General features: G+C 38.5%; 1 protein-coding gene across 3 annotated transcripts in view; it reads right to left on the reverse strand.

Annotated features, from left to right (window-relative positions):
* Window positions 1–14,986, reverse strand: part of svep1 (sushi, von Willebrand factor type A, EGF and pentraxin domain containing 1) — a 348,473-nt gene that overhangs the window by 144,407 nt on the left and 189,080 nt on the right. For all 3 annotated transcript variants that reach the window (XM_039759390.1, XM_039759389.1, XM_039759388.1), the window contains exons 19-22: window positions 12,137–12,298; window positions 11,078–11,169; window positions 5,118–5,214; window positions 3,474–3,587 (exon numbers count right to left, since the gene is read on the reverse strand). In XM_039759390.1, coding sequence (XP_039615324.1) covers window positions 3,474–3,587; window positions 5,118–5,214; window positions 11,078–11,169; window positions 12,137–12,298 — 465 coding nt within the window. The remainder of the gene's footprint in view (window positions 1–3,473; window positions 3,588–5,117; window positions 5,215–11,077; window positions 11,170–12,136; window positions 12,299–14,986) is intronic.

A 14,986-nucleotide genomic window follows, 5' to 3' on the forward strand; every position in this document is an offset into this window, starting at 1 on the left:
AAGCCTATGTGTTGCTGGACTTGTCCCATTGTCTGTCTGTATCAGGTGTTGAGGAACTGGAGTGCCCCCTTCTGCCAAGAGCAAGAACACTTATGACAAGAAAACCAGAAGCACTGCATTTCAATAATAATAATAAAAAAATTACAACATTAGTTTCACTCAACAGGTGAGATTTCTGTAGTAGCAATAATAGGATGTTATGCTCCTGTGGTGGGCTGGCGCCCTGCCCAGGGTTTTTTTCCTGCCTTGCGCTCCAGCAGACCCCCGTAACCCTGTAGTTAGGATATAGCGGGTTGGATAATGGATGGATGGATAGTCATGTCAGGGATGTCAATGGATGGATGGATGGACGATATGCTAAGGATTACAGTTTGCTCAAATCACCTTGAAAAAATTGCATTCTTGCTTTCTTTAGCCCATAACCTCTGAACAATTTCCTAATGAAAGATTATTGAAAATTTCTGCATACAAACAGAATGCTTTCTGGAAATGATAAATTATTGATTATGATCAGATGATATACTAGTAAAGGGTGCAATAAACAACAATAACCAAAAAATACACAAGATGTCGGATTTGATTTCTGAAAAAGCGTGCCCATGTTTAAGGAAGGTAAACTTTATCAGTATTGCTGCATTACTCCTGAACAAGGCAAACCTTTGATTAATGTTATAAAACATATTATAAGAAAATTATTATTATTATTATTTTATTATTATATACCAGGTAATTTTATTCCTGCTTACAAACAATCACTACGGTATATATTCAAAGACAGGCTGACCATTGAAATCCGTCAAGCAATAGCAGTATGTCCTTTAAGATGGATGGTGTTCGAACCCCTTGATTCGCTTGCGGGTACATTTCAAGGTGTGAAACTACAATGTTGCTCCCATTCTAGGACTGAAGTGCAAAATGCGATGTGCAGAAATAGCATCTTTGATTAAACATTGTTCACAGACAGTTCCATTTGCTGACTTTCTGTACTTAATCTCGCAAACGTTTACCTTCTTTTTTGGACCATCAAAAAATGTTTAAAAAAACTAATCCAGAATTATAGTAACAGCTTTCTCTTTTAACCCTTTTAACTGACTGACTGAACAGTCATGCAATTTGTTTTTAAAAACCTGCATAAAATCATTCACTTTATCATTGCTATTATTAAAGAACGGTGTTTTGCCAATAAAATGCCGTACTGCATACCCTGATACTACATTGCAATGTTTTTTTTTCTTCCCTTGAATATGGCCAAATTGGTGTATCAGCGCAACTCCCCAGTCCCACCCGATGGCTTTCTTGAAATCCTGATTTAACTGAGTATAACTGACGGATAGATTATTAACTACTAAATGAGAGGGACAGTTCAAATTTGAAAATAAAACCATCTTACACTTTCTATGTTTCAATATTTGAATCCATTATAATTTATACTGCTCAAAAGAATTAAAGGAACACTTTTTAATCAGAGTATAGCATAAAGTCAATGAAACTTATGGAATATTAATCTGGTCAGTTAAGTAGCAGAGGGGGTTGTTAATCAGTTTCAGCTGCTGTGGTGTTAATGAAATTAACAACAGATGCACTAGAGGGGCAACAATGAGATTGCCCCCAAAACAGGAATGGTTTAACAGGTGGAGGCCACTGACATTTTTCCTTCCTCATCTTTTCTGACTCTTTCTTCACTAGTTTTGCATTTGGCTACAGTCAGTGTCACTACTGGTAGCATGAGGCGATACCTGGACCCTACAGAGGTTGCACAGGTAGTCCAACTTCTCCAGGATGGCAAATCAATACGTGTCATTGCCAGAAGGTTTGCTGTGTCTCCCTGCACAGTCTCAAGGGCATGGAGGAGATTCTAGGAGACAAGCAGTTACTCTAGGAGAGCTGGAGAGGGCCATAGAAGGTCCATAACCCATCAGCAGGACCAGTATCTGCTCCTTTGGGCAAGGAGGAACAGGATGAGCACTGCCAGAGCCCTACAAAATGACCTCCAGCAGGCCACTGGTGTGAATGTCTCTGACCAAACAACCAGAAAGACTTCATGAGGGTGACCCAAGGGCCCCATGTCCTCTAATGGGCCCTGAGCTCACTGCCCAGCAGCATGCAGCTCGATTGGCATTTGCCATAGAATACCAGAATTGGCAGATGCACCACTGGTGCCTGTGCTTTTACAGATGAGAGCAGGTTCACCCTGAGCACGTGACAGAAGTGAAAGGGTCTGGAGAAGCCATGGAGAACATTATGCTGCCTGTAACATCATTCAGCATGAGCAGTTTGGTGGTGGGTTAATGATTGTCTGGGGAGGCATATCCATGGAGGGTCACACAGACCGCTACAGGCTTGACAAAGGCACCTTGGCTGCCATTAGGTATCAGGATGAAATCCTTGGACCCATTGTCAGACCCTATGCTGGTACAGTGGCTCCTGGTGCACGACAATTCCTGGCCTCATGTGGTGAGAGTATGCAGGCAGTTCCTGGAGGATGAAGGAATTGATACCATTGACTGGCCACCACACTTTCCTGACCTAAATCCAATAGAACACCTCTGGGACATTATGTTTTGGTCCATCCAATGCCACCAGGTTGCACCTCAGACTGTCCAGGAGCTCAGTGATGCCCTGTCCAGATCTGGGAGGAGATCCTCCACAACACCATCTGACATCTCATTAGAAGCATGCACCGATGTTGTCAGGCATGTATACAAGAACACAGGGGCCATACAAAGTGCTGCGTACAATTTTGAGTTGCTGCAATTAAATTTTGGCAAAATGGACTAGCCTGCTACATAATTTTTTCACTCTGATTTGTGGGGCGTCTTTGAATTCAGGGCTCTGTAGGTTGATCATTTTCATTTCCATCAAACGATGTGGCATCCTTTCGTTCCTAACACATTACTCAGTCTATATCAGTATAGATATCCAGGAGGATTTCTTTTTCCCATTGAGATCTGATGTGTTTTCAAAGTGTTCCTTTAATTTTTTTGAGCAGTTTAAATGAAATGTTTTTTCAAGATTAACTGTAAAATATAAATATGTGATATTAAAAAGCTTGAGAAATTAAGTACATGGCTTAAATATATCAAATGTAAATGTTATGTAAAATCATTTTAAACTACAACAGCATATTTTTAGATTCTTACTATTTCAGAATAATAATGTCTTTGTAATTGTATAAAATAGTTCTAATACATCAATAGCTGTTTATGATATTTATTTAGAATTACTGTCTTTGGCTCATAATCTTTAAGAACAAGATCAAGACTGTTTAAAATATTTGCCTCCAAACTAGGATCTCTGCAAAAAGTAAATGCTTTCATGCAGTATATTTAAAATATCTAATTTATAATATGAAAAAAACTAAAACAATCGAGTAATTTTACATATTGTTAGGCAAAATACTTTGCAGCCTAATCAACACAGTATTTATTATCAGCCTTGCACTGGTACTGCTGAATAGACATTTTAGAACTTACCAACATAACCAGGCTGGCACTGACAAGAAAAGTTTCCCACGACATCTGTACAGATAGCACCATTTTGACATGGCATTGATAAACATTCATCGATGTCGCTTTCACATTTGGCTCCTACAAATTAAAAAAAGAAGATGACAAAATATTGAATCTTAACTTAATAATCAGTTCTTTAAATACAAGATGTCAGATATAACATTTGCGAGGAGAAACAAATACTTTTCTTAAAAATTTGTTTATGAATCTAGAACTTCAAAAGACTGGAATACAAAATCTCATACCTGGGAAAGTACTGAAAAACTGAGATACAAGGTTTAGCCCATTATGATAAATGAATTACAGAAAGAAAAAGAAAAAAGGTAGTGGAATTTACAAAAAGTAAAAAATGGTCCCCATAATAATAACTCAGAAGGCTTAATTTATGGCTTACGAGACTTGCAAAAACTTATTTTTAAATGACGAAAAACAACTAAAGCTGAATTTGATCATAGAAAACATGGCGGAAGGTTAAAAAATGATATGAAAAAACAGAACAATTTTTATATAATATACAATATTCTGCTTATAGATCTTTTCCATAGAGCTGGCATTGCATCTGACCTCTGCCCTGCACACCAACTAAGTGTTTTGGGCGTTTCATAAAATAGTTTGTCCTGTACAAAGTTTCAGGGTTTACACTCTGTCATGGAGTGAGGAAATCTAAATACAGAAGGACTTCTTAAAAGAGCTAGAGCCAAAGTGGATTTAAAGAACCTAGTTGTGGTATACCAGTTGCCCTTATTACCCCCAGATTCTGCAGTCACATAAAAAAGGCTGGAAATGGAAATGAATGAACCTTAAAAAGCTAAAGGATCAACCAGTAGAACATATGAATCTGTCTAATGAAAAACAATGCCCAAGTAAATGCTTTTCCTGAAGTCTACAGTACATGGACTTTTTTTCTGGATACCCTTCATTTACATCCCAAAGACATCAAGTTTAGGTGTTTAGCAGTGTAAACTGACCAACAGTAAATGATTTGAAATATACTGGCCTTCCATCCAGAGTTGGTTCTATATTGCATTGGATATTGCACAGATAGACCTGAAGTCCACTGACCTTGTAATGAAACACCTAGATCAGAAAAACTGTGGGTGAACAGATACATTATCTATTAGAAAACAACCCTTTGGTTACAAATTTTTAGAAAAACAATTTCCGCCATGTATATGTTCTTCCTGACTCATACTTTTTAGCTTATTCTAATAATTGAAAGCAATATATAAATGTATGTGTTCAGTGTAAGAGCGGCACACTGCCTCACAGTTAGGAGACCTGAATTCGCTTCCCGGGTCCTTCCTGCGTGGAGTTTGCATGTTCTCCCCGTGTCTGCGTGGGTTTCCTCCGGGTGCTCCGGTTTCCTCCCACAGTCCAAAGACATGCAGGTTAGGTGCATTGGTGATCCTAAATTGTCCCTAGTGTGCTGTGTGTGTGTGTGCCTTGTGGTGGGCTGGCGCCCTGCCCAGGGATTTGTTCCTGCCTTACACCCTGTACTGGCTGGGATTGGCTCCAGCAGACCCCGTGACCCTATGTTAGTATACAGCGAGTTGGATGATGACTGATTGACTGACTGTTCAGTGTAATTAAAAAAAGTACTGTGCTTGCCTGTAAATCCAGAGGGACATAAGCAGATATATCCTGCGCCCACTTCTTCACATGTGCCCCTGTTTTGGCATGGATTCAAAAAACACTCGTGAAAAACCTAAAAATTAATGAAAAGCAGGTTATTATTTGTCATTGCTTCACCACCCTTGAAAATCTACTCCATCAAAAATGACTTTTCTTGGTCTGCAAAGATTTTGTTTAATCAAACTGCTCCCTCCTGTGGAAAGGATTAGAAACAATTAAAAGGGTTAAGGAGCTTACTGCTCACATTTCTATTTTAGTTTTGACCATATTATACTGACTTGCTTTTGTAAATTCTTCACATACGTATCTGCACTTTCCATGTATAAATATCATTACACAGTATGCATCTTATAATTTTAGGCTATAAACACAAAAAGGGTATTAAGGACATGTAGAAGTGCCCATGGATTATTGTAAGTTTAGAAAAAAATACAGTATCAGTAGAAGATAGTAAGAATAAAAGTAAGGGTGAAAACTAGGAGAACAAAGGAAACTGGGGCTGCCAAGAACAAAAAGACAAGATGAGACTTAAGAGTTAAAGACAAAGAGAAATTGAAACTAAAAACAAAAATGACACCACTAGTGCCTACTTGAGATATGAGCCAACTAAAGTTAAAGATTTCTTGAGGTTGTTTAGTTAACCATAGGGTTAATGCGTTGTGTGAACGGTGCCACATTTATTACTCAACTTTTGTTATATCATCAGCATTACTGATCAAGGTCAAATGACGTTTATTGTGTAAATAAAGAAAACTAAGACATTAACAAAAATCAACTTGTAAATTCTGAGACAATACATGAAAGTAGCACCTGAAATGGATTCCTCACATGTCAAAACAACAGAATATGTATAGAGATGTCTAATACTACAGGGCAGACGTGAGCTCTAAAAATGATAATAGCTTGATTGGTTTATTGACCTTTTACTATAACTAATCTAATGATGAATGATTATTCAAAAAAGTCAAAAAGCAAAAATACAATTTGCTATCTAAAGCAACGATACAAAAATAGTTCATGGACAAAAAGGCCAAACAATACATAGGCTAAAACACAGAATGAAGAAAAACCCAATATATACAGTAGACAAAACTATCAAAAACACAATAGTAAGTAAAAACTGGAGAAAGGACTAAATTACACAAAAGGCCATGTAATTCTTAAAGATCACACAATACAAAAGGCCTAACACAAAAATAGTATAATGAGCATACAAAAAGCTATTTAAGTTATATGAAACGACCAAGAAATTCTAAGGATAAATAAACAATAAATTAAACTTATATAAGCTTTTTTTTTTTTTTGAGAAGATAGAATAGAGGAGACACAGAGAAAGAGAACAAGCCCAAAGCCCTAGCTCAGACCAGGGACTGTGCTTCAGCAAAACCATTAGATCAGTTCTGTAACCCTATCCAATAAGGACAGAAAAACAAATGATTGGACTTCCAGTCCTATTATTCCCTACAGGAAGGTGAAGAAGCTGGGACAGAATGAATGGGCCCCTACAGCTCTGGTCAGTTTTAGATTACTAGATGAAGACCTCCCAATGTTATGATTAGTGGTTTTATTAAATATTTTATCAGCTCTGCATTGACTTAAAAAATGTTGTTGTGTTGTTTCCGGGATTTTGAGAATCAGTTTATGCCATTAGGTTTGTGGTAGGAGTTTAAGTTTAAAAGTATATTAATTTCAAATGCCATATGATTTGGTTATGGTCCTGGCCAATTCTGGATATTTGTGTCACCCATTTCTATGACGATGTATCCTTGATGCACTGGGACAGTGCAGTGGCGACTTCTTTGGTAAAACTACATAAAGGTTCCCTGAGCAGTCCTAATATACCTAAGATCAAACTTCTTGCTATTCTTAATTTTTTTAATTAGTGGTTCTTGAAATACACTATGCTCCTTAAATTTAAGTTTTCATTTGCAGTTTGGTTTTTTGACACCTCTTGTTTTAGCTTTCAGTTTTGACCTTTTCTGCGCTCTTGACTCTCTTTCTCCTGATCCTTACTCATCTCTTTTTCTTGTTTGACTGCATTTTTTTAGTCAGAACATCCAAAATAGTTTGCCTTCTAGGCAGTTACTTACTCAAGAGAATTCTGCATTTTTAGCGGCAAGAGATATATTGTCACACTTGTGTCACAGAATTGCACAGAAAACACAGGAGGTTTTAGAGACAGGAATTTTATTCAAACACTTCAAACAAACATGTCTCTTTCAGAAGTAAAACAAGTTCAGTATGCAGTTAGCTCTTGATTAAAGAATAGACATCATAGGGGAGCACAATGGGAGCGGGACCCCCAACAGGAGCAGAGGATGACAGGGGAGGAGAGAGAAAACAAAGCAATCATCCAATCTCAAACCGACAGGTGCTGTTCAGGCTTTTAAGTATGCAGCGTACCACACTGAAAGCATATTGCGCGACACAGCAGCAGCAAGTAAGCTCAGCAAGTAAAGAAGCAATGTGAAGATAGTCTGGCAGCGTTTTTAGGACGGGTTTTCCGAGAAGCGTCCGTATCCTCTAGGGGTGCAATCAGCCCCCCAGCTCACACCCCCTCCATCAGCTTTATTCACATTTTCTTGAATTAAGTAACTCTCCAAACCAGGTTCAAACATGCATGACAGGACATCAGCATTAACACGTTCAGACTGTAAAACTGTAAGGTTGCAAGTCCAAAAACCATCTCAGGAGACGTGAGTTTCTATCCTTCTGACGGTATAACCATTGAAGTGGAGTGTGATCTGTCACTAATGTGAAATATAAACCCCATAAGTAATAATGAAGCGCTTCTACAGCCCATGTAATCGCCAAGCATTCTTTCTCAATAGTCGAATAATTGTGTTCCCTAGGAAGCAATTTTCTACTCAAAAATGTGATAGGGTGCTCTTCCCCATCAAAGACCTGGAACAGTACGGCGCCTACACCAAATGCACTTGCATCCGTCTGTAGAACAAAATCCTTAGAAAAGTCGGGATTCCGCAAAATCAGATAAGAAGACAAAGCAGTTTTCAAATCATAAAAGGAACGTTCACAAATTTCTTTCCATAAAACAGGGTGGTTTTTCCTGCCTCTAGTAAGATCTGAGAGAGGAGCAGCCCTATTTGCAAAGTCAGGGATGAATCTTCTGTAATAACCGGCAAGCCCCAGAAAAGCGCTTACCTGTTTCTGCGTTTCTGGACATGGGTAAACAAGCATCTCTTCCACTTTTCGAAACTGTGGCCGCAGAAAAACCACTGCCCATGGAATAACCCAGATAATGAGTCTCAGACATACCCAATTTACACTTCTTAGGGTTAGCTGTCAAGCCAACCCGTCTCAAGCTTTCAAAAATAGCCTGAAGACATTCTAAATACGTTTGCCAATCATAGCTGAAAATCAAGACATCATCGAGGTATACCTCGGAATATTCAGAATGAGGACGCAAAATCTGATCTATCCTATGCTGGAAAGTTAGAGGTGCGCCATGAAGTCCAAACGGGAGTCTAGTAAATTCATAAAGTCCATCAGGAGTCACACATGCTATCTTCTCACAACTGCCAGCCTCAAGAGGCACTTGCCAGTAACCTTTCGTGAGATCTAGCGTGGAGATATAGGTCACATGATCCAGTTTTTCCAACAGCTCGTCAACAAGGGGCATTGGATAAGCATCAAATTTAGAGACCTTATTCAAGCGTCTGAAATCGATACAGAAGTGAGCTGTACCATCTTGTTTTGAGACTAATACGACCAGACTGCACCAATCACTTTTACTTTCATGAACTACCCCCAATGCCAGCATCTTCTTGACTTCCTCATGCACAATATTCCATTGTGCTTCCGGATCCGAAATGGCCGCTTCTACAACCTAACACCGGGTTCAGTTGTGATTTTGTGCTCTGCAAAGTTAGTCACGCCTGGCAAGTCTGAAAAAACATCAGTGTTCCGTTCAAGCAAAGATAACAATTCTGCCTTTTGCGAGTCAGTCAAATCATCACCAATGGCAAACATCGGTCTGAGATACAGGAGACAAGGAAGTGTAAACCCCCTGCGGGTCATGCCACTCCTTCAAGAGATTAACATGTAAAATCTGGAATGGTTTGTGCCTGCCTGGTATTCTAACCTTGTAATTCACTGGTCCTATACGCTCCTCAATAATTGCAGAGCCCTGTCATTTCGCTAGGAATTGTTGCAGGTCAGACGGAATCAGTACCAAAACACGATCACCAGGTTTGAATTCATGGAGAATACAGCACCTATCGTAAAGACGTTTCTGGGTTTCCTGTTTACATCGCTGATGCTCCACAGCGATAGAAGAAAGCTTAGAAATTCTATCTTGAAACGAAATGGGCAGGAATCTGAAATGACAGTCCAAACTTTAAAAGTCCGACCCTTATATTTTAAAGGAAGCATCACAGTCTCATAGTCCTTAACACCCACATGTACACAGCATATGTTCACAGTCTCAGTGCTACATGGGAATGTACTGCTGAGGCAGTCACATTTGACAACACAAAGGTTACTAGCTGAGTCCAACAAGGCAGGGATCTCGCGGCCCGCTAACATCATGGAGATTATTAAGTGGTCCTTTTTCAGTGAAGTAGAAGGAGCATGGGAGCAACACACCTTGGCTAAGCCCACCTCCAAGAGCTTAACAAGGGAGAGGCGACATTCTCTGGCGAGGTGTTTGACTTGATCACACCGGAAATATCTGCTCTCGGCACCACTACGGAAATACGCACGTTGGCGTCTACGAGAAGGAGCCTCTCCAGATGTGGTCACATCAGCAACAACAGGAGCCTGGGATTGTCTTTCTGAGGAAGCTGGATGTTCAGGTCCCTGAGCCCACTGTTCACTGTGACGATCTCAGGCAGGTTGTGAGTGTGCTCCTGGCGAAGCAAATGCACCACCCTGTCTCCAAGCAGCCTGGGAGCCTTCCAATCATTTGTCGAAGAGGGAGAACGAGTCAACATCATGACAAAAAAACTCGTCGCGGAGAACTTCAGGAATCCCCGCCAGTACCACATCACTGGCTACTTTCTCCACAATTCGCTAAAGTCCCCTTCAAACCAGCTGTGAACGAGATGAATTAAATCCTGCAACTGAGCATGAACAGGGCGATCCAGGTCCAGTTTCCATTGGCAAAGCGCAGAGCCCTTAGCCAGACCCAGAACATTCACATCATCTTGAGGATCCATCTGTGCAACCACTCCTGGTACCACTTGTCATGCTTGGGTCACAGAATTGCACAGAAAACACAGGAGATTGTAGAGACAGGAACTTTATTTAAACACTTCAAACAAACATGTCTCTTTCAGAAGTAAAACGAGCTCAGTATGCAGTTAGTTCTCGATTAAAGAATAGACATCACAAGGGAGCACAACGGGAGTGGGACCCCTAACAGGAGCAGAGGATGACCGGGGGAGAAAAGGGAAGACAAATCAATCAGCCAATCCCAAACTGACAGGTGCTGTTCAGGCTTTTAAGTATGCAGAGTACCGCGCGGAAAGCATATCACGCGACAGAGCAGCCGCTAGTAAGCCCAGCAAGTAAAGGAGCAATGTGATTGTAGTTTGTCAGTGTTTTTAGGAGGGGTTTTTCAAGCAGCATCTGTATCCTCCAGGGGTGCAATCAGCGCTCCAGCCCACAATATGCACCCTAATAATGTGACAAAGACAAATAAACACTACTGACATGTCTGAGTGAAAATCTACTCATGTTTATGTCTCTTGGTTTGCTGAAAGCCCCCCTACTGGTTATAAAAGACATTGTAAAAGCAAAAATTGGTCACAGTCATACAAAGCCAACATAAGTAGTAACTGACTAGTCTTAAAACAAAGGAAGAATGGATGATCTTCACACTTGTCCCAAAATGTAATTGAGCTAAGCATATTGAAAACTGGGCTAAAGTGGATAAAGACCCAAATCAAATTTGGATGAAGCAACAGATGTCTTACTTGGCTGCTGGCTTGGTATGTGTTGCTGATGTTCTCTTCTACTACTGGCAACAACAATGTCTCTTCTTTGGCAGTGTAGCTAGAACCAAAACCTGTTCATAATACAAAAGTAACAAATTTCACAATGTGTATTGTAATTTGTAACATACAGTAAAAAAATACAAGAACCTTAATAATCACCAGAGAAAATTACACTATTTAGAGCATAATTCTTTTTGATGTTTTGAAATCACAAATGATTTTAATTTATATTATATATTACAATAAAAGTATGACGATTTAACAAAAAAAATGTGCTGTATTTGAAAACCATATCATTTTTGATTTTTAATTATGTCATGGGTATGGCATCTGAACATACAGTTAGTTAAATAAATTATTTATAAAGCCCATTACATCAGATACATTGCTGTTCATTGCTTGTTTTTCATTGATATTTTCTATTAAGAACTAAGTATCAGCACTTTATTACCTCTTTTTGAAAAGTGCTGAGTAGACGATTTTCTGCAAGTCATAGCGTAGCCACAATGCTGTACCTCCTTTGTTGTGTTCTGCTAGCTACAGTACCTACACATTTGCTGCCCAGGCCTAATTTATTAATTCCATCTGGTGTTATATAATGAAATGAAAATAACTCCTAAATTACTTCAACTGCTACAATATTTAGCATTCTGACGTACAAATTTTACATTTTGAAATTTAAGTTATACCTGAAATTTGAACCTTAAATGAAGCTCTATGTGGTAACTTTACTTAATAGTTTATACTGTAAACGTTTGGTTCAGAATAAATGCAAACATAGTATGGATGATACCACAAAAACACGAAAAGTTATGCTTTCCATTCATCTTTGTCTCTGAGAATTTACTTTATACTTGTTCTTTAATCATGTAGCATTTTTTTCAATTAAATGTGTAACCTTTCTTTTATTACACATATTTGATTAATGCAACATGTTCAATCAATTTCCTACAAACTTGCAATGTTTTCCAAATGATATATCTATCACCTTTCTATGTATTGAAAAATAATAACATTTTTGTCTTACAAGAGCCTTACTTGAACAGTCCTGGATGGAAGTAGCGCCTGATTTACTTGTTGTGCCATAAAATGGGCAGGAAAGGCAGTAGGAACGGCCTTCATCTGGTTGATAGTAATCTTGAGGACATGGATAACACGGAGCGAGACCGGACCGGGAAAACTCTCCAGCTGGACAGGGTACTGTGAACAATAAAGAAAGGATTCAAGTTACAGCTGATACAGCATAACCTTAGGTCTACTAGGTCTTCCAAAGCTTTGCATGAAAATTCAGTAGGAAGATTTTAATCTGTAGTGCAGAAAAATAATTCAAATGAAATACTTCTCTTTAAATTAAGCTAAAAAATTGGTAATCAACAAATGGTCAACTTTGAAGATGACTCTAACTTAGGCAGATTAGCACATTGCACATTGACATCAATTCATATTGGAAGTTTACTTAGTAAAAATAAACAGAATTGTATTGAGATGAATATGTGGTAAATTTCTTTTATGCAAATTAAATTTAGTTCATTTTCACGTAGCGCTTTTCACTGACTGCAGGCACAGCCCACTGTGACAAGTTCTCTGGTAAAATGCAAGTATAGGTTTTACTAATTACTAAATACAGAATTAGTACACATAAAGAAACTGATTTTTTAAAACAAAGCAAAAAGCAGAAACTGATTAACATCAATGGAAACCAACAATATCTGTCCAATAATTCATTGCTGAGTTGGGGTTGGGTAGCAGGCATGGGATGGCACATCTGGAGTACTGTGTAGAACTTTGGCCTCTATATTACATGATGGAATGTCCAGAGAAGAACTAATCGACTACCTCAAAAATGTCACGGTCCCAAAAATGAGAAAGGAACTAAACCTATTCACTTCTGGCAAATTACCTTTAAGAGGAGGTGAGAAAAAATGATTTAAAATAAAGAAGGGAATAAGTCCGATTTATCATGTGTCATTTTAAAATCGCTCTTTCTAAAATAACACAATGGATACAGATGAAGTTGGTTTATGGTTAATTTGACACAAGCAATACAAAGTATACTGTCACTCTGAGGGCTGTCAAAATGTGGAAAAGTCACCAAGCATTATAGCTAAAAGCATCGGCTCAGGAACCAAAGAATCTTGATGCAGAAATATTTTGTAGTTGTTAGATGTATTCAAATTAAGGAGCTACAGTATATGTGGCTGAATGGCTTTTACTTTCACAACCTTTCTTACAAACTATCACTAAATTATACATTGGATTTAATTTTCATTGGCTTGAGTTGAATATTTCATCCCACTTTTGTTTATGTCAAAAACAGAGAAAGGTCTTTTCAGCAACATATTACAATGTATTCTGATGGATGTTAGATAAATGTAGAACCACAGCCAAACCGTAGAAGAGGAGTCAGACAAGCCAAACACAGTCAGAGTCCTGGAGACCTCGGCCAACAAGCCAACCCCCTGAGTCAGTGCTGAACCAGCCGATCTGATGAAAGGACCCTTCTACCCAATGACTCCAGTGCTCCTTTATCTGAGATAACTTTTCTATAGGCAGCAAAGAACTTGGCAGTAGAGCAGCTGAGAAAGGCTTAAAATAAAAATCAGCCGTACCGCTTAGGAATCACAGAAAAACAGTACGGTATTTCTAAGGTTTAAATAAGCATTCATTTTTATTGAAACACTATGCTTCAAGCTTTCATTGAGCTTTTTTTTCCAAGAGGTTATATTATTTATTCTTTTTGCATGTGATCTTTTGCTTAAAAACAAAACATTTTGGTGTTTAAATCTTGATGAGGCCATTGAATATACAGTACAGTACCGCAAAGCTCAACGCTGTCAAAATTAGGAATAAATCTGTCTTTGCCAGTGAAGGGAAGTGTGTCCTTACTGAAGAGTTAAGAGTTACCACAGGCAGTTAACACTGTAATGCCTGTAAAAACCCACTTCCTAAAACAACTTTATTTATTTTCCTCTTCTGTGTAACAGACTTTCCACCTTTGAATGAGTCTCCAACAACAACAACAACAACATGTATTACTACAGCACATTTTCATACAAAGTATGGAGTTTAAAGTGCTTTACAACATGTCAAAGAACTTGTGACATGCAAAGAAAAACAAATTAAAATTAGATAAGAATAATAATGAGTAATAATGAATAAACAAAACAAAAAACTCCAGTTAGGCTGGAGAAAAAAAAAAACAAAATCTGCAGGGGTTTAAGGACAAAAGACCACTCAGCCCCAACTGGGCATTCTGCCTAACAAAAATGTGCTTAAGGTGCAAGACATTTGTAGCAGCGCTACTTAAATTAACTAAACATCGGTAGCAGCATCGGTAGTACATGGCAAAAAAAAGCTTAGTCGTCCATGTTGTGTGTTTCCACACTTCACCCCCAACTCTGGATTACAAACCATACATTGGATTACCGTTTCTTTCTGGGTTTATGTGCATGTCATTGACCTGCTTGTTTCTGTAATTTTGTTTGAGTTGGAAAATGCCTTGAGCGCTCCCAACTTTCACAGATCTTAATGTAACAACTGAAACTCGGTAGGACAAAACTTTCATAACATTCAGGAAACTGTTCACATTGCATCTCAATTCATTTTCACCATCATTGCATCTGTGGAACCGTACTGTTTGTGGACTATTTTGTGAGTGTTTATTGTTAACTGTTTTGCACTTAGTGTTTTGTTCTGTGTTAGTTAATTATTATCACTGTTGGGGGTATTGGGGAGGGCTATTGCATATGCATTGGTTGTTTAATAAATATTCTTTCTTTCTTTCTTTCTTTCTTTCTTATTCACTCATTTTGAGACACTGTTTTCATGCCTCTGTATGAGAGTGTGTGTGAGCCGGTTCAAGGCTGGGTGCTTTCCTGGTGACCCTAA

This window comes from Polypterus senegalus, chromosome 7 (assembly GCF_016835505.1).
Source record: "Polypterus senegalus isolate Bchr_013 chromosome 7, ASM1683550v1, whole genome shotgun sequence".
NCBI lineage: Eukaryota > Metazoa > Chordata > Cladistia > Polypteriformes > Polypteridae > Polypterus > Polypterus senegalus.